The following is an 18,603-nucleotide window of genomic DNA, read 5'->3' as shown; positions in this document are numbered from 1 at the left end:
TGGGGCAAACAATATGAATGGTATTTCACAGTGGCTACAGAAACCGAAGGAGCAAACCATATTACGAACTCACCAACTTCTCCACGAGCTGTGAAGTGAGTAAGAACAGAGACGGGTGCATCCTTGAAGGAAGATGTCCATCTGCATTTGTTACACTCGTACAAATACTGATAGGACCCACAGGCAACTAACAGTGATTATAAAGGCAGCAGAGGGGCTCTGAGTAGCAGCAAGGATTCGGAAGGTTTACCTGTTTATATGGTTTTGGCTTTTTAACCAAACCCTATTTATTTATTCAAAAGAGATATTAAGTTATAAAAAATCTGACACTGGGCCGGACGCTATGGCTCACGCCTCAAATCGCAGCACTTTGGGAGGCAGAAGCAGGTAAATCACGAGGTCAGGAGTTCAAGACCTGCCTGGCCAACACGGTGAAACCCCGTCTCTACTAAAAATACAAAAATTAGCCAGGCATGGTGGCGCGTGACTGTAATCCCAGCCAGGGCGACATAGCAAGACTCCATCTCAGGGGGAATAAAACAACATGAGCCTGTCACAAGAGTGCCAATGTTCTTCTTGATGTTAATACTGAGGCAATTTGAAGGCTGATACGGCACACGGGATGAGGAATTCCATCTGGAGGCCCCTGAGGCGCTAGGACCCAATGACCTGGCAAAGTGGACCCAGTAAATATAGAGGGAAGAGGCCTGAGGCACAAACACAGACAAGGTCCAAAGCTCAAGGCAAACATGTACGAGGTACACGGTGAGAGCCAGTAGGAGCCTCTGTGCTGCCCCATAGACCTGAGAAGGAGTTTTTTTGTTTGTTTGTTTTTTGTTTTTAAGAAAAGTCTCTCATTTTTTTCAAGAGGGAGATTATTTTAAAGAATGTGGCCTGGTTGCCAGGCATGGTAGCTCACACCTGTAATCCCAGCACTTTGAGAGGCCGAGGTGGGCGGATCACAAGGTCAGGAGTTTAAGACCAGACTGGCCAACATGATGAAACATCGTCTCTAGTAAAACATACAAAAATTGGCTGGGCATGGTGCCTTGTGCCTGTAGCCCCAGCTACTTGGAAGGCTGAGGTAGGATAACTGCTACCTCAGCAATTATCTGGGACCAGGGAGGCTGATGTTGCACTGAGCTGAGATCCCACCACTGCACTGGAGGCTGAGGCAGGCAGATCGCTTAAGCCTAGGAGTTTAACACCAGCCTGGGCAACTGGTGAAACCCCGTCTATCAAAAATAGGAAAACTTAGCTGGGCATGGTGGCACACACCTGTAGACTCAGCTACTTGGGGTACTTGAGGCAGAAGAATCACCTGAGCCCAGGAGGTAAAGGCTGCAGTGAGCCGAGATCACACCACTGCACTCTAGCCCGTGCAGTGAAACCCTGTCTTAAAAAAAATTAAAAAAGGAACCAGGCATGGTGGCTCACGCCTGCAATCCCAGCACTTTGGGAGTAAAACCTGTCTTAAAAAAAAAAAAAAAAATTGGCCGGGCATGGTGGCTCAAGCCTGTAATCCCAGCACTTTGGGAGGCCGAGGCGGGTGGATCACGAGGTCAAGAGATCATCGAGACCATCCTGGTCAACATGGTGAAACCCCGTCTCTACTCAAAATACAAAAAATTAGCTGGGCATGGTGGAGCACGCCTGTAATCCCAGCTACTCAGGAGGCTGAGGCAGGAGAATTGCCTGAACCCAGGAGGCGGAGGTTGCGGTGAGCCGAGATCGCGCCATTGCACTCCAGCCTGGGTAACAAGAGTGAAACTCCGTCTCAAAAAAAAAAAAAAAAAAAAAAAAAGATCTGTCGTACAACTAGACATATGCAAATATGTGCATGCATATACACATTAAGCTTAAATAATTTATTAAATACTTTATTATGCAGTGCATTCTGTTACTTTTCATTTTCTAAAAAAAAATTCTAGTTTAATCCACTGAATTGGTTACATCACAATTGGGTCACAGATTTTGGCCCATGATCTGAAAAACTCTTGGTGTTTCCTTGCCATACCTTCTGAGAGGATTCACCATATGTTTATTTACGTATTTGTTATTTTTTTTTTGACAGAGTCTTGCTCTGTTGCCCAGGCTGGAGTGCAGTGGCGTGATCTCGGCTCACTGCAGCCTCCACCTCCCAGGTTCACGTGATCCTCCTGCCTGAGCCACCTGAGTAGCTGGGACTACAAGCATGTGCCACCACACCAGCTAATTTGTATTTTTAGTAGAGACAGGGTTTCACCATATTAGCCAGGATGATCTCGATCTCGTGATCTGCCTGCCTCAGCCTCTGAAAGTGTGGGGATTATAGGCGTGAGCCACCATTTTTTGTACTTTTTTTTATTTTTTGAGACGGAGTTTCGCTCTTGTTACCCAGGCTGGAGTGCAATGGCGCGATCTCGGCTCACCGCAACCTCCGCCTCCTGGGTTCAGGCAATTCTCCTGCCTCAGCCTCCTGAGTAGCTGGGATTACAGGCACGCACCACCACGCCCAGCTAATTTTTTGTATTTTTTAGTAGAGACGGGGTTTCACCATATTAGCAGGATGGTCTTGATCTCCTGACCTCGTGATCTGCCTGCTTTGGCGTCCGAAAATGCTGGAATTACAGACGTGAGCCACCACGCCCCGGCCCACTGTATGTTTATTAAGGGCCTGCTCTGACTCTAGCATTATGGGAAAAAAAGAGGATTAACCCTGGTACATTTGCACAGTGCACGGCAATGTCAGTTCATAAAGCAAAGGAAAGAAGGAAAATGCTGGGTTTTGAAGTCACAGGCACAGCAGAAGGCGATGGTCTAGGGAGGCCTCACAGGGAAGGTGGCCTGTAAGCAAAGCCTTGGCAAAGGAGGAGGAGGAGGCCACGCCAGGGACCACGGAAGAGTTTGCATCAGAGGGAATGGCGGGAGCCAGGGCTCCAGCAGGAGTGGGCTGGCATGTTCAAGGGGCCGCAGGAGACCAGGAGCTGGCGGTGGAGTTCTTCAGCGGATAGAGTGGGCCACCCTGCTCGGGACTTCTGACTTCACAGACAGATTTGGGCAGTGATGAAGACTAGGAGGCCGGGTACAGTGGCTCATACCTATGATTCTAGCACTTTGGGAGGCCAAGGCGGTGGGGCGGGGGGATTGCTTCAAGGAGTTTGAGACCAGCCTGAGCAACATAGGAAGACCTTATCTCTACAAAAAAATTAGCCAAGTGTGGTGGCACATGCCTGTACTTCCAGCTACACAGGAGGCCGAGTAAGAGGATCTCTTGAGCCCAGGAAGTCAAGGCTGCAGTGAACTATGACCATGACACTGCACTCCAGCCTGAGTGACAGTGGGAGACCCTGTCTCAAGAAAAAAAAGGTATTAGAGTTGAAGCTGACTTTTTCTTTTTTTCTGAGAAAAATTCTGTTTTGTTTTGTTTTGTTTGAGATGGAGCTTCACTTTTGTTACCCAGGCTGGAGTGCAATGGCGCGATCTTGGCTCACCGCAACCTCCGCCTCCTGGGTTCAGGCAATTCTCCTGCCTCAGCCTCCTGAGTAGCTGGGATTACAGGCACGCGCCACCATGCCCAGCTAATTTTTTGTATTTTGAGTAGAGACGGGGTTTCACCATGTTGACCAGGATGGTCTCGATGATCTCTTGACCTCGTGATCCACCCGCCTCGGCCTCCCAAAGTGCTGGGATTACAGGCTTGAGCCACTGCGCCCGGCCTTTTTTTTTTTTTTTTTTTAAGACAGGTTTTACCCAGGCTGGAGTGCAATGGCGCAATCTCGGCTTCCTCCGCCTCCTGGGTTCAAGCAATTCTCCTGCCTCAGCCTCCTGAGTAGCTGGGATTACAGAAACGCGCCACCATGCCCAGCTAATTTTTTGTATTTTGAGTAGAGACGGGGTTTCACCATGTTGACCAGGATGGTCTCGATCTCCTGACCTCGTGATCCACCCGCCTCGGCCTCCCAAAGTGCTGGGATTACAGGCTTGAGCCACCGTGCCCGGCCTTGTACGCCAGATCTTAACATGAAGTGCATCTCTTGTGGGGATGTTTAATGGACAAAAGGCTTGAAAATCACTAATCTAAGCCGGGCGCGGTGGCTCAAGATGGGGTGAAACCCCATCTCTACTCAAAATACAAAAAATTAGCTGGGCATGGTAGCGCGTGCCTGTAATCCCAGCTACTCAGGAGGCTGAGGCAGAAGAATTGCCTGAACCCAGGAGGCGGAGGTTGCGGTGAGCCGAGATCGTGCCATTGCACTCCAGTCTGGGCAACAAGAGTGAAACTCCATCTCAAAAAAAAAAAAAAAAAAAGAAAATCACTCATCTAGTATACATTTCAGCCGATTTCTAAGTTTAATTAAAGCTTTGGATTCTGTAAAAGGAACTATGAGTTTACAAAGTTTACAAATCTGTAAGGTTCCTTCCAGAGAGTAAAGAGCAGAAATAACAGTCTCTCACAAAATAGAAATACTACATGGAAAACCATAGGACGCAGCCTCTAGCCTTTCCCCACGACACCTTCCATTACTTTACCACCGTTCCACGCTCATCACCACGAAATTCTCTGCTTTCAGCAAGTCAACTGTGACAGTTTCATTTCTCCAGTTTTTTTATGAAGTTCTCTAATTAGATTTTTTTTTTTTTTTTTTTTTTTGAGATGGAGTTTTGCACTCATTGCCCAGGCTTGAGTGCAATGGCACAATCTTGGCTCACCACAACCTCTACCTCCTGAGTTCAAGCAATTCTCCTGCCTCAGCCTCCCCAGTAGCTGTGATTACAGGGATGTGCCACCAGACCGGGCTAATTTTGTATTTTTAGTAGAGATGGGGTTTCTCCGTGTTGGTCAGGCTCGTCTCAAACTTCAGACCTCAGGTGATCCGCCTGCCTCAGCCTCTCAAAGTGCTGGGATTACAGGCGTGAGCCACTGTACCTGGCAAGAAGATTCTTAAGCACATCACTGTTCTGGACAGAAAGACCTGTATTCCTTCACAAATGTCTGAGTTGTTAGTTGTGTCATTCTCAACACTTACGTTTCTTGAGGCTTCCTGTGTTCCAGAACCTGGTCTAATTGTTCTCTACTATGATATACAGATACTTCATTAACCAGGAAACCTAACTCCTCGAACACTAAGAGAAATAACAAAAAGGGAAAGGGCACTTCGGAACTGTCAAATTATGGGCCTGAAGCCCTCATGATAAGCTTTGGTCAGGGAAGATTATTGGTACCCACGTGAAATTCTTCTCTCTCTTTTTAACAATTTAATGCTAACAAGTTTCCCAGCCACATCTGAAAACTGGGAAAGGAGACACCGCCCCACACAGGCCTACGAATTAAACCCACAGTAAGAGAGGCCAAAAATATCAACACTCACAATGCAGTTTTGATGTGGGGACACTTTATACACGAAGGATTCTTCACATTTCAATGGCCCTGCCGGAGTCTATGTATTAAAACAGAAGACCAAAACTTAACAGCCACAATAATGACCCTGAAAACATCAAAGGGTTCAGTTACAGTCCATCTCATGGTGAAGTCTTTTAGAAAGACTTCTTCGTATAATGGTTAAAAGCAAACGTTTCGGTTTAAAAGTCATGGAAAATTCGCTTGAACATTCCACTGCCTGAAAAACACTGCAATACTGGCGAGTGTGAACAGCGCAATGTACTGTCTTAATTTCTCCTTCAGGGCATGTATCACTAACCTGACACACACAGCTACATTAGAAGGACCCATGCCCTTCTATCTTGTTCTCAGCAGCATTGCTGTATAGCCTCCTGCTCTTTTTTAATATGGCATTTAATTTAGCTACCTCAAAATTAATCTTATACATACTTTTTTTGAGGCACCATTGCTCTGTCACCCAGACTGTAGTGCAGTGGCACAATCTCAGCTCACTGTAACCTCCAACCTCCACCTCCCAGGTTCAAGCAATTCTCCTGCCCCCGCCTCCCGAGTAGCTGGGATTACAGGCGCCTGCCACCACCCTAATCTTTTTTGTATTTTTAGTACAGATGGGGTTTCACCACATTGGCTAGGCTGGTCACAAACTCCTGTCCTGAGGTGATCCACCCACCTCAGCCTCCCAAAGTGCTGGGATTACAGGTGAGAGCCACTGAGACCGGCCTGATGTGTTCTTTTTCAGACAGTCAGCTAACTCAGCCCCCTTGGTTCTAACCAAGCTGAAGGTCCTCCTGGTGGTATTGGGCAGCTGAGCCTCGCCATCCTCTGCCATCTAAGCCCCGGCACCACGGCTTACTCAGAGGGCCAAGGTGTCATGGACACTACACTTCTAGTGTCATCTCAGCAACATAAAGAGCTGTTTCACAGAGAGGGCAGCATCTCACCAACAATCACTACTCCCCTCCACCCTGAAAAGAGCAGCTTGGGAGCACCGGAAATTCACCTGAATTCTCCTGAAGGGTGCAGCGCACCAGATATGGAAAATCAAACAGCACAGGCTCCAAATAATGGGAGAGCAGAGGGAGGAGGCAAAACAAGTCAACAAAATGAAGTCCTGAAGGGGAGTGGCAGCGAGGCAGGTGCCCCTGCAGTAGCAGGCCAGGTGAGGCTCTTTTTGGAAGATGAAACAAACCTGCTACTGCTTGTGCCCTCAGCAAACTGAGGAAACCAGCTCTCCTGACCTTCTCAGTGCTGGCAGTGGACCTACTCTTACAACTCTGATTTCCAAGACAGGAAATTATAGCAAAGACTCCAGCTTACGGAGAACAAAAAGGCCTAAGATCTTAATGCCTGCACCAACCAGTCCTATCGTGGCTGCCTGAAAGTCCTGTCCTGGCAATATCACGAAAACAAGAGCATCTGGCAGGACCAGGAGACTGGGCTTGGCGTCCTCAGCGACTGTGGCAGCCACCTGGTAACGAAAAATGACCAATCCAAGGCCGGGCGCGGTGGCTCAAGCCTGTAGTCCCAGCACTTTGGGAGGCCGAGGCGGGTGGATCACAAGGTCGAGAGATCGAGACCAACCTGGTCAACATGGTGAAACCCCGTCTCTACTAAAAATACAAAAAATTAGCTGGGCATGGTGGCACGTGCCTGTAATCCCAGCTCCTCAGGAGGCTGAGGCAGGAGAATTGCCTGAACCCAGGAGGCAGAGGTTGCGGTGAGCCGAGATCGCGCCATTGCACTCCAGCCTGGGTAACAAGAGCGAAACTCCTTCTCAAAAAAAAAAAAAAAAAAAAAAAAAATGACCAATCCATCACCCTATCTGTCTGAACACACAATCACGTTCGCTCTGGGAGACCGCGTCTGCTCTTGATCTTTCCAGGTCTTCTTTCTCCTTTGGGAGGCAGCCTCATCCGTCTACTGGCACATATGACACTTCTGACAGGTGAAGCTGCAAAGAAAAGGTCTCATGGTGGTTTACAGTGTGTGGATCTAACAGGCCAGGTGGCTGGGCTCCCCAAACATCAGGCCCAGGTCCAGCTCTGTGACTGTCCAGACGATTGCAGGCCGAGGCTGCTACCCACAAGCTTGTATCTGACAGAAAAGACACAACTGCTAGCCTCATTCACCATGACTCCTGCAAGTCTCTTGTCAAACCAATTATTCACAGGCATCTCCTTACCCTTATACCTGCAGTTTTCCAGACATGGAATGCTGCTGCCTCCCCTCCAGTGAAAACAGCCTTCCAGGCTTGGCCCAAACAGACCCTCATCTGTGAAACTTACCCTAGTGCAAGCAGTGCCTGTTTCTGTGCTCTCTAATGTGCTGCCCAGGCCACCAAGATGACCCTGGTACACTGCCTAGCAGTCACCTATGACCCCAGACAGCAGGGTCACAGTTTAAGACTCAGGGGACACTGGAAATCTATTTGTTAAATAAACTAAGTTATGAGTAAAAATAAAAAATATATAAAGTCCACAGGTAGAGATCCCAGCCCACCCATCACAGATATTACGAGGGTGGGCCGGGCACGGTGGCTCACACCTGTAATCCCAGCAATTCAGCAGGCTTAGGCAGGCAAATTACCTGGGGTCAGAAATTCCAGACCAGCCTGGCTAACATGGTGAAACCCCGTTTCTACTAAAAATACAATAAATTAGCCGGGCATGGTGGTACACACCTGTAATCCCAGCTACTGAGGAGGCTGAGGGAGGAGAATCACTTGAACCCAGGAGGTGGAGGTTGCAGTGAGCTGAGATTGCACGACTACACTCCAGCCTGGGCAACAGAAGGGACTCCATCTCTAATAAATAAATAAATAAATAAGATATTCTAGGCCGGGCGCGGTGGCTCAAGCCTGTAATCCCAGCACTTTGGGAGGCCGAGGCGGGTGGATCACGAGGTCGAGAGATCGAGACCATCCTGGTCAACATGGTGAAACCCCGTCTCTACTAAAAATACAAAAAAAATTAGCTGGGCATGGTGGCGCGTGCCTGTAATCCCAGCTACTCAAGAGGCTGAGGCAGGAGAATTGCCTGAACCCGGGAGGCGGAGGTTGCAGTGAGCTGAGATCGCGCCATTGCACTCCAGTCTGGGCAACAAGAGTGAAACTCTGTCTCAAAAAAAAAAAAAAAAAAAAAAAGATATTCTGAGGGCAAGTGACTAGGCTGGCAGCATCGGGTCAGTGAGATCTTAAAGGTTAAGTGCCTGAGCTCATGGGTGACTGACGCAGTACAGCATGGGCGAGAGGATTCCACAGACATGTGAAGCCAGGCACATGCTAGAACCTGGAAACACTTTCCCAAGAGAAAAAATATTTTCCCTGTCACAGTGGCTCATACCTATAATCCCAGCACTTTGGGAGGCTAAGGCAAGCAATCAACTGAGGTTGGGAGTCTGAGACCAGCCTGACCAACATGGAGAAACCCTGTCTCTACTAAAAATACAAAATTGGCCGGGCGTGGTGGCTCATGCCTGTAATCCCAACACTTTGGGAGGCCGAGGCCAGTGGATCACAAGGTCAAGAGATCGAGACCATCCTGGTTAACATGGTGAAACCCCGTCTCTACTAAAAATACAAAAAATTAGCTGGGCATGGTGGTGTGTGCCTGTAATCCTAGCTACTCAGGAGGCTGAGGCAGGAGAACTGCCTGAACCCAGGAGTCAGAGGTTGCGGTGAGCCGAGATCGCGCCATTGCACTCCAGCCTGGGTAACAAGAGTGAAACTCCGTCTCAAAAAAAAAAAAAAAAAAAAAAAATTAGCAGGGCGTGATGGCACCTGCCTGTAATCCCAGCTACTGAAGATGAAGCAGGAGAATCGCTTGAAACTGGGAGGCAGAGGCTGCAGTGAGCAGAGATTACACTATTGCACTCCAGCCTGGGCAACAAAAGCAAAACTCAGCCTCAAAAAAACAAAACAAAAAAATTTCAAGAAGTCCAGATTTTCTGCATGGGGGGATCTGCCTAAACCATTCTTCCTCCTCTATTGCACAAGACATTTTCTTAGCTAAATTTACTCACCACTTCAATCAATCCAAACAATTTGCCTTCACATTCACCCACACAGGTGACAACAGTAAAAAAGGCATCTACAACGAGAAGGCTGCCAAGAACAGGTTCTGTATATTAAACTGAAGCAGAGGAATGCTTGAACCACTGCACCAGAAGTTGGAGGAGGAGAGGACAGAGACAATTAAGAAAAAGAGATAGGCCGGGCGCGGTGGCTCAAACCTGTAATCCCAGCACTTTGGGAGGCCAAGGCGGGTGGATCATGAGGTCGGGAAATCGAGACCATCCTGGTCAACGTGGTGAAACCCCGTCTCTACTAAAAATACAAAAAATTAGCTGGGCATGGTGGCGTGTGCCTGTAGTCCCAGCTACTCAGGAGGCTGAGGCAGGAGAATTGCTTGAACCCAGGAGACGGAGGTTGCGGTGAGCCGAGATCGTGCCATTGCACTTCAGCCTGGGTAACAAGAGCGACACTCTGTCTCAAAAAAAAAAAAAAGAAAAAGAGATAAACAAGGCAGGGCGTGGTGGTTCAGCAATCCCAGCAATTTCAGAGGCGGGTGAATCACCTGACGTCGGGAGGTCAAGAGTTCGAGACCAGACTGACCAACACGGAGAAACTCCCTCTCTACTAAAAATACAAAAATTAGCCAGACATGGTGGCATGCGCCTGTAATCCCAGCTACTCAGGAGGCTGAGGCAGAAGGATCACTTGAACGTGGGAGGTGGAGGTTGCAGTGAGCCCTTATCACACCATTGTACTCCAGCCTAGGCAACAAGAGCAAAATTCCGTCTCTAAATAAATAAAAAGAGATAAAGAGAATTAAAATCCTCCTGGGCTGAAAACTGACATATCTTCCAAATGGAATTGACAGTGCATGATACAAAGCATGAATCAGAAACACCTGTGAACATCTGAGACCACAAATGACAAAGATAAAAAATCTTAACCTCCAAGGGGGAAAAAATCCTGAGTTAGCTACAAAAGAAACAAGAACCAAATTAGTAGGACAGTTGGCCAGGCACAGTGGCGCACATCTGTAATCCCAGCACTCTGCAGAGGCTGAGGCGGGCAGATCACTTGAGGTCAGGAGTTTGAGACCAGCCTGACCAACATGGTGAAACCCCCACCTCATAAAGACAAGAAAAATAAATAACAAATTGATCAGACGACAGTACTAGAAGAGAGCAACAGCATCACTTTCTGAAGTAATATTATTGTTTCTGTTGTTGACATGGAGTCTAGCTCTATCGCTCTGAGCCGGGATCACAACACTGCACTTCAGCCTGGGCGACCCAGGCAGACTCGGTCTTTAAAAAACAAAAATTAAACAAGATTAAGTCTCCCTCTGTTGCTCAGGCTGGAGTGCAGCAGCTCCATTTTGGCTCACAGCAACCTCTGCCTCCCAGGTTCAAGTGATTCTCCAGCCTCAGCCTCTAGCATAGCTGGGACTACAAGCACATGCCACCATGCCTGGCTAATTTTTGTATTTTTAGTAGGGACCGGGTGTCACTGTGTTGGCCAGGCTGGCCTCGAACTCCTGACCTTGTGATCCGCCCACCCTGGCCTACCAAAGTGCTTAGATTACAGTTGTACAGGCGTAAGCTACGACGGTACCAGGCCACAAGGTACCTTTTACAGACGATTGGTTTTGAAAAGACATAACATTAATCGCTGAAGAAAATACCTTTGGAATAGGCAATCTTGATGCCTGCTAATGGGGATATAAATTGATAAGGCCTTTTTGGACAATTTGGCAATATCTGCTAAAGTTTCAAAAATGCATAGCCTTTGAAACATCAATTCTAAACCTTTATATAAAGCTAAAGAAATACCGCACCCAAACATGTAAGTACTCACCCATCCTATGCAGCACCGTAATAAAAATTAAAACCTGAAATAATCTTTATTGCCTCCATTAATAAGACAATGTTTAAAGCAAATGACACGTCCATCATACAGAATACTGTGTGGTCACGGGAAAGCCCCTGGACCTGTGTACACTGACATGAAAAGATGTGGAAAGAATGCCAAGAGCGTTAAGATTTTCTTTTCTTTTCTTTTTTCTTTTTTTTTTTTTTTTTTTGAGACGGAGTTTCGCTCTTGTTGCCCAGGCTGGAGTGCAATGGCGCGATCTCGGCTCACCGCAACCTCCGCCTCCTGGGTTCAAGCAATTCTCCTGCCTCAACCTCCTGAGTAGCTGGGATTACAGGCACGCACCGCCATGCCCAGCTAATTTTTTGTATTATTATTATTATTATTATTATTTTAGTAGAGACGGGGTTTCACCATGTTGACCAGGATGGTCTCGATCTCTTGACCTCGTGATCCACCCGCCTCGGCCTCCCAAGTGCTGGGATTATAGGCGTGAGCCACCGCGCCCGGCCGCGTTAAAATTTTCTGTAGCACAATGCATACATGGTTTAGGCTATTTAGAGAAAAATAGTTATACGGATACATTTATATTTACATGTGTGTAAAGTGTGCACAACCCAGAAGGAATGCCAAAACATTCACTGTTGTTACTTCCGAATGGGGAGTGTGAGAGTAGAGGTTAGGGTCATCCTCTTTTCTTTTTACAAATACGTATTGGCACATCCATCAATTCCAGGCCCCGAGGACACACCTGCGTCAACCACCCCGAGTCCACCGGTTCTGGGAACCCAGGTGACCGCTGCTGGTTTTGTTCACTGTGGCGTCCCCAGAACCTGCACGGCGCCGGGCACTCAGCGAGTGCTCACAGGTGCGTCCAATCGACGAATTAACAAATGGTCTGTGCGCTATCGGGGGGCTTTGAGGAGTTAAGCACGATCCAGGGAATTCAAACGATCACCCGAGTAAGTCTGTTCCCCGCGAAAGGCACCCGCCAAGACTCTGTGCTCCGCAGCGGCTCCACCTGCTCGTGCCAGACCTGACTGGACCTGAAGCTCCAGGAGGAACGACCCCGTGGCCGCTCCGCCCGACCCCGCGACCGCCCAAACCCCGGCCTCCTTCAGGGCTCCGAGGGGCCAGTGGTGAGGGGAGTCCAGCCGAGGAAAAGCATGTCCGGCCGGAGCTGGCAAGAAGTGGAGCGAAAGGAAACGCTCCGGCAGCGTTTGGCCTCGCGGGACCTCACACGCCCATCAAGCAGGTGCCGGCGCCTCGCGCCCCGGAGCACCTAAGAGGAACTCCCCTGCCGTCTCTGCGGCCCGGCCCGCCCGACGCCCGTCCAGCCAGGCCGCCCTCACCTCCCGGGGCGGCCGCCAGCGCCGGCGCCCGCAGCAGAGGCCGCAGTCGGCTGCCCCACAGCAGCATCGCCCGCAGCTCGCGCGCCATGTCGTCCTCCCAGAGCGCCGCGCGCAGTTACGCGGGACGCGACCGGAAGGGACGGGGCGGAGCCGAGCGGGACGGGGCCGTCTTTCGGCGCAGTAAGGTGACGTCACGGCGGGCGCCGGGCTGCCCGGACCGCTGCCTGCTGGGGTGCCTGGGTGGTTACGGCGCTCACAGTCGGGCCTGCGGGCGGGACCTTCGTGACCTTCGGTGGCGTTGTCAAGGGCGACGGTCCCTGTACGCAGAGCCGGGAGAGGTGACCCGCTGTCCCCGGCCCACGCTGGTCGGCTGCGCCTTGCAGAGCGCATCCCTGGAACGGGGTGTATGTCAGTACCCACGCGAGGGTGTGGAGGCGGCGCTGGGGAAGAAGCAGTTCACGTCTCTGCGGCGTTTGTGAATCCCGACCATCCTTCTAAGCCGCTTCATGTCCTTCTAGGCCTCAAGAATGGTTTCTATTCAAACCCTTAAAAGTTCCTAGACCCTCAGCTAATCTTTTCAGGATCAGAAAAAGACCTGGAAAGGTGGCCAGGTGCGGTGGCTCATGCCTGTAATCTCAGCACTTTAGGAGGCTGAGTTGGGTTTATCACTTAAGGTCAGGAGTTCGAGACTAGCCTGACCAACATGGCAAAACCTTATCTCTACTAGAAATACAAAAATTAGGGCCGGGCGCGGTGACTCACGCCTGTAATCCCAGCACTTTGGGAGGCCGAGGCGGGTGGATCATGAGGTCGAGAGATCGAGACCATCCTGGTCAACATGGTGAAACCTCGTCTCTACTAAATATACAAAAAATTAGCTGGGCATGGTGGCGCGTGCCTGTAATCCCAGCTACTCAGGAGGCTGAGGCAGAAGAATTGCCTGAACCCAGGAGGCGGAGGTTGCGGTGAGCCGAGATCGCGCCATCGCACTCCATCTTGGGTAACAAGAGCAAAACTCTGTCTCAAAAAAAAAAAAAAGAGAAAGAAATACAAAAATTAGGCCAGGCACAGTGGCTCACGCCTGTAATCCCAGCACTTCGGGAGGCCAAGGCAGGCGGATTGCCTGAGCTCAGGAGTTTGCAGCCAGCCTGGGCAACACGGTGAAACCATCTCTCTACTAAAATACAAAAAAATTAGCCAGGTGGGGTGGCGCATTCCTGTAATCCCAGCTAGTCGGGAGGCTGAGGCAGGAGAATCACTTGAACCCAGAAGGCAGAGGTTGCAGTGAGTGGGTATTGTGCCACTGCACTCCAGGCTGGGCAGCAGAGCAAGAGAAAGAAGATGAGTTAGGACTAGTTTGGCCTGAGAGACTAGAGAGTGAAACTACAGCTCAGCCTTATGTGTCCAGAGGAATTGCACAGGCCACTCACGCAGCTGGGCAAGGCCTCCTCCCTGCTGGTGTGGCTGCCTGGTGGCTCTGTCCCTGCCACCTTGCCACCTCAAGACTGCTCCTTCTGGGTGCTGTGGGCCTGGATTGCAGGTGATTGGTGTTCTAAGCAGTGCCTGCCACATCCCAGGGTCCCCTTGGGTGTAGAGAGGGCCCCTCAGTCCAGGTTTTCACACTGGTCCTTGGGGCATGGATGGAGGACGGAAAAAGAAAAAGGATTTCGGGCAGGTGGAAATGCAGACCATCTGGTTTCTTCCCTGATGTCTGGCCTTGAAGGTGCCAACTCCGGCAAGCACGGGGTGAAGGGGACAGTTGACCGTCATTTCTATTAGCCCCATCACTTCTTCATGGTGAGTGCCACACTGGCCTCCACAGCCTCAACCCTGCAGCTCATGAAATGTGAAGGATGGCAGAAACATGTTCCACCTCACCTGGGTGGTGGGTCGGGGATGCTAGGGTGTGGGGCAAAGCATGACTTGATTTCCTCTTCCCGCACAGTCTGCATTTGTCACAAGTGAACTGAACAGGAAGGACATCTCCCGGCACCTGTTTGTTCCCTGGGACAAGCAACATGGTCACGGAGCTCCTTCCAGGTAACTTTGGGTTTCAAGCCCACTGCAGGGGGGCTGTTGGCTGCCCCTGGTGTTTTTCAGCCTTGGCTCTGCTGAGACTCCCATCCTGTTGGAGAGGATCTGAGGCTGCCACTGACTGGGTGCCACCTCCATTTTTTTTTTTTTTTTTTGAGAAAGGGTCTCACTCTGTCACCCAGGCTGGAGGGCTGGAGTACACTGGCGTAGTCTCAGCTCACTGCAACCTCTGCCTCCTGGGTTCAAGCGATTCTCCCACCTCGGCCACCTGCATAGCTGGGACTACAGGCATGTGCCACCATGACCAGCTAATTTTTGTATTTTTAGTAGAGGTAGGGTTTTACCATGTTGACCAGGCTGGTCTCGAACTCCTGACCTCAAGTGATCTGCCCACCTCGGCCTCCCAAAGTGGTGGGTTTATATGTGTGAGCCACTGTGAGCCACTGTGCCTGGCCAAAAAGTGTCTTTTTTTTTTCTTTTTTTTTTTTTTTTTGAGACAGAGTCTTGCTCTGTCACTCAGGTTGGAGTCCAGTGGCATGATCCCAGCTCAGCACTACCTCTGCTTCCTGGGTTCGAGCAATTCTCCTTCCTCTGCCTCCCACGTAGCTGGGATTACAGGCATCTGCCACCACATCAGGCTAATTTTTGTATATTTAGTAGAGGTGGTGTTTCACTGGTCTCAAACTCCTGACCTCGTGATCCACCCACCTCAGCCTCCCAAAGTACTAGGATTACAGGCGTGAGCCACTACGTCCAGCCAAAAAGTCTTTCTTGCTGCTGGTCTGGAGCCATAGGGATTCCAGATCAGAGATGATAAAGCCTGCCCATCAAGCCTGATAAAACTCAGGTACCTCGAATGCATTGGGTGGGGATGGATCAGTGTCACCCACACTAGGAGCTTGGCACTGTGGACACTAGGGGTGCCCAGCATGAGGGCTGTCAACATTTCTTGTTTTTTTGAGATGGAGTTTCACTTTTGTTACCCAGGTTGGAGTGCAATGGCGCGATCTCGGCTCACCGCAACCTCCGCCTCCTGGGTTCAGGCAATTCTCCTGCCTCAGCCTCCTGAGTAGCTGGGATTACAGGCACACGCCACCATGCCCAGCTAATGTTTTGTATTTTCTAGTAGAGATGGGGTTTCACCATGTTGACCAGGATGGTCTCGATCTCTTGACCTTGTGATCCACCCGCCTCAGCCTCCCAAAGTGCTGGGATTACAGGCTTGAGCCACCACGCCTGGCTAATTTTTGTGTTTTTAGTAGAGACAGGCTTTCACTATATTGGCCAGGCTGGTCTCGAACTCCTTACCTCGTGATCCGCCTGCCTTGGCCTCCTGAAGTGCTGGGATTACAGGCGTGAGCCACTGTGCCTGGCCTTTTCTTTCTTTCTTTCTTTTTAAAAATAGTTAAAGAGATTTTATTCTAATAGCTATAATTACAGTGCTTGTTTGTCAAAATGAAAACTGAAAACAAGTATATAAAACAGTTGATTACTAATCACGTATTGAAAGCAGTAAGAGGTTCCATGACACCAAATAGACCAGTTCTGAGGTTTCCCCAAGATAAATTTAACAGCTCCAGTTTCAAAAAAGTAGAGGTTGTCTTTTTTGATGGCAAATTGGACCCTTGCAGGCTGAGGGAAAGAAAGCTACGTCACACATGGAGGTGGGGTGCTCCCAAGAGGCTGTGGGTCTAGGTCAGACATCCCCAAACTTTTTACACAGGGGGCCAGTTCACTGTCCCTCAGACCGTTGGAGGGCTGCCACATACTGTGCTCCTCTCACTGACCACCAGTGAAAGAGGTGCGCCTTCCTGAAGTGCGGCAGAGGGCCGGATAAATGGCCTCAGGGGGCCGCATGCGGCCCGCGGGCCGTAGTTTGGGGACACCTGGTCTAGGTGGACCGCCTGCCCAGCTTGCATGCGCTCCTGCTGGTGAGGCCCCAGACATCCTGCCAAAGTGAGCAAGCACGCGCGAGGACTGGGGACGACGGACTTACTCTGGCCACATGCTGACCGAGGGACAGGTGGGGCCCTGTCTCCCATAAGCTGCCTGAAAGTGGGTGGGGCCGCCTGTGGGAGAGTGGGGCGGCTGTGGGCTCCCAGCCTGGCCCCCGGGAACCACGTGGGCACAGGGACAAGCACATGCCTATGGAATGCAGGGTGACCCAAGGACAAGCGAGTTGCGGGGGTCTCTATTGTGACCATGCAGAACTGATCTCGGTCTGCCGAGCCACCGGCCTCATGTTCCCAAAGGGAATAGCCAGGCTGGCGACCGGCATCCAGGCCATAACTGCAAATCTGCGCTAGGCAGGGTCTCCCTTCTGTGTGTTCAAGTGTTCTCGACTTAGATTTTTAACTATTTAAAAAAATGCACTGAGTTTGGGTTAAAAACCAACCACCAAAATCGATTTCAACACAGCTCTAAAGCCAAGAGCGTGCCAGCTCTCCCAAGGCAGCAACTCTTGCAGGCCAGATGCCCACAGGCCTACATCCCCTCTCAGCACTGAAGAGTGAGTTGACTTTTCTTTTTATGATAAAAAAAAAAAAAGCTGAGTAATACTGCATAGGAGTACCAGAAACTGCCTCATGGGAAACAAACACTATTTACATTAAATAAAAAGTCTGGCCACAGGCTGCATCTGCCACATTCACCGCACAGTGCAATGCACACGGTGACCAAACCATGGAGGCAGCTTCTGGCACTCACACCACGAGCCGCACGTTTGCCACATGAGAGTAAAGCAGAGGGTGAGAGGAGTGAGAAGGAGGGGGGTCGCATTCACTTCTGGTTCCAGAGCTGATGGGACAGCCAGTCCAGTCCTTCATAGAGCCTGTCGCTGCCGGTGGCGCAGGTGGCCTGAATGTACCAGTTCCTGTGGCGTAGGGAGTGCAGCCCCAGCTTGTCTGTGATCTCGGCCGCATTCATGGCGTTGGGGAGGTCCTGCTTGTTGGCCAACACCAGGAGGACAGCATCCCAGAGCTCGTCCTCAGCCAGCATCCTCATGAGCTCCTCACGGGCCTCGTTCCTGCACTCTGTCATTGCTGTCCACCACGAAGATCAGGCCTTGTGTGCTCTGGAAGTAGTAGCACCACAGAGGCAGGATCTTGTCCTGGCCACCCACGTCCCACACAGTGAAGCTGATGTTCTTGTACTACACGGTTTCCACATTGAAGCCTATGGCGGGAGTGGTGGTCTCGATCTCACGTAGCTTTAGCTTGTACAGGATCGTGGTCTTCCCCGCAGCATCCAGGCCCACCATGAGGATGCGCATTTCCTTTTTGCCAAGAAGGCCCTTGAAGAGGTTGGCAAAGATGTTCCCCATGCTTATGGACAGGTGGCAGGACACTGGCCAGGGACAGACACCTCAGCGACTGCTGCTCCGAGCCAGGCGTTGGTTTCACTCTCACCCCTTTTCTTTCTTAAGAGACAGTGTCTTAACTGGGCATGGTGGCGCGTGCCTGTAATCCCAGCTACTTAAGAGGCTGAGGCAGGAGAATTGCCTGAACCCAGGAGGCAGAGGTTGCGGTGAGCCGAGATCGCGCCATTGCACTCCCGCCTGGGTAACGAGAGCGGAACTCCGTCTCAAAAAAAAAAAAAAAAAAGAGACAGTGTCTTGCTCTGTTGTCCAGGCTGCAGTGCAGTGGTATAATCGTAGCTCACTGCAGCCTCGACCTACTGGGCTCAAGTGATCCTCATGCCTCACTCTCTTCCATAGCTGGGACTCCAAGTGTGTGCCATCATGCCTGGCTAACTATTTTAAAAAATTTTGTAGGCCGGGCGTGGTGGCTTATGCCCGTAATCCCAGCACTTTGGAAGGCCAAGGCAGGAGGATCACTTGAGGTCAGGAGTGTGAGATCAGCCTCGGCAACTTGTTGAAACCTTATCTCTACTAAAAATAAAATATGTAGCCAGGCCTGGTGATGGGTGCCCATAATCCCAGCTACTCAGGAGGC

The 18,603-nt window shown here is 50.3% G+C and overlaps 1 protein-coding gene and 1 pseudogene across 1 annotated transcript in view; both read right to left on the bottom strand.

Moving 5' to 3' along the window:
• Window positions 1-12,749, bottom strand: part of TRAP1 (TNF receptor associated protein 1) — a 57,871-nt gene extending 45,122 nt beyond the window's left edge. Inside the window, exon 1 of the mRNA XM_039477838.2 lies at window positions 12,617-12,749. Within this exon, the coding sequence (XP_039333772.2) occupies window positions 12,617-12,704 (88 nt within the window). The 5' untranslated portion in view covers window positions 12,705-12,749. The remainder of the gene's footprint in view (window positions 1-12,616) is intronic.
• Window positions 12,750-16,505: 3,756 nt separating this feature from the next.
• LOC101051074 (ADP-ribosylation factor 1 pseudogene) lies at window positions 16,506-18,045 on the bottom strand (annotated as a pseudogene).
• Window positions 18,046-18,603: the final 558 nt, after the last annotated feature.

The sequence above is a fragment of the Saimiri boliviensis genome, chromosome 12, assembly GCF_048565385.1.
Source record: "Saimiri boliviensis isolate mSaiBol1 chromosome 12, mSaiBol1.pri, whole genome shotgun sequence".
Taxonomy (NCBI): domain Eukaryota; kingdom Metazoa; phylum Chordata; class Mammalia; order Primates; family Cebidae; genus Saimiri; species Saimiri boliviensis.
Note: the sequence above shows the minus strand (reverse complement) of the source record. Positions and strands in the feature narration are given on the sequence as shown.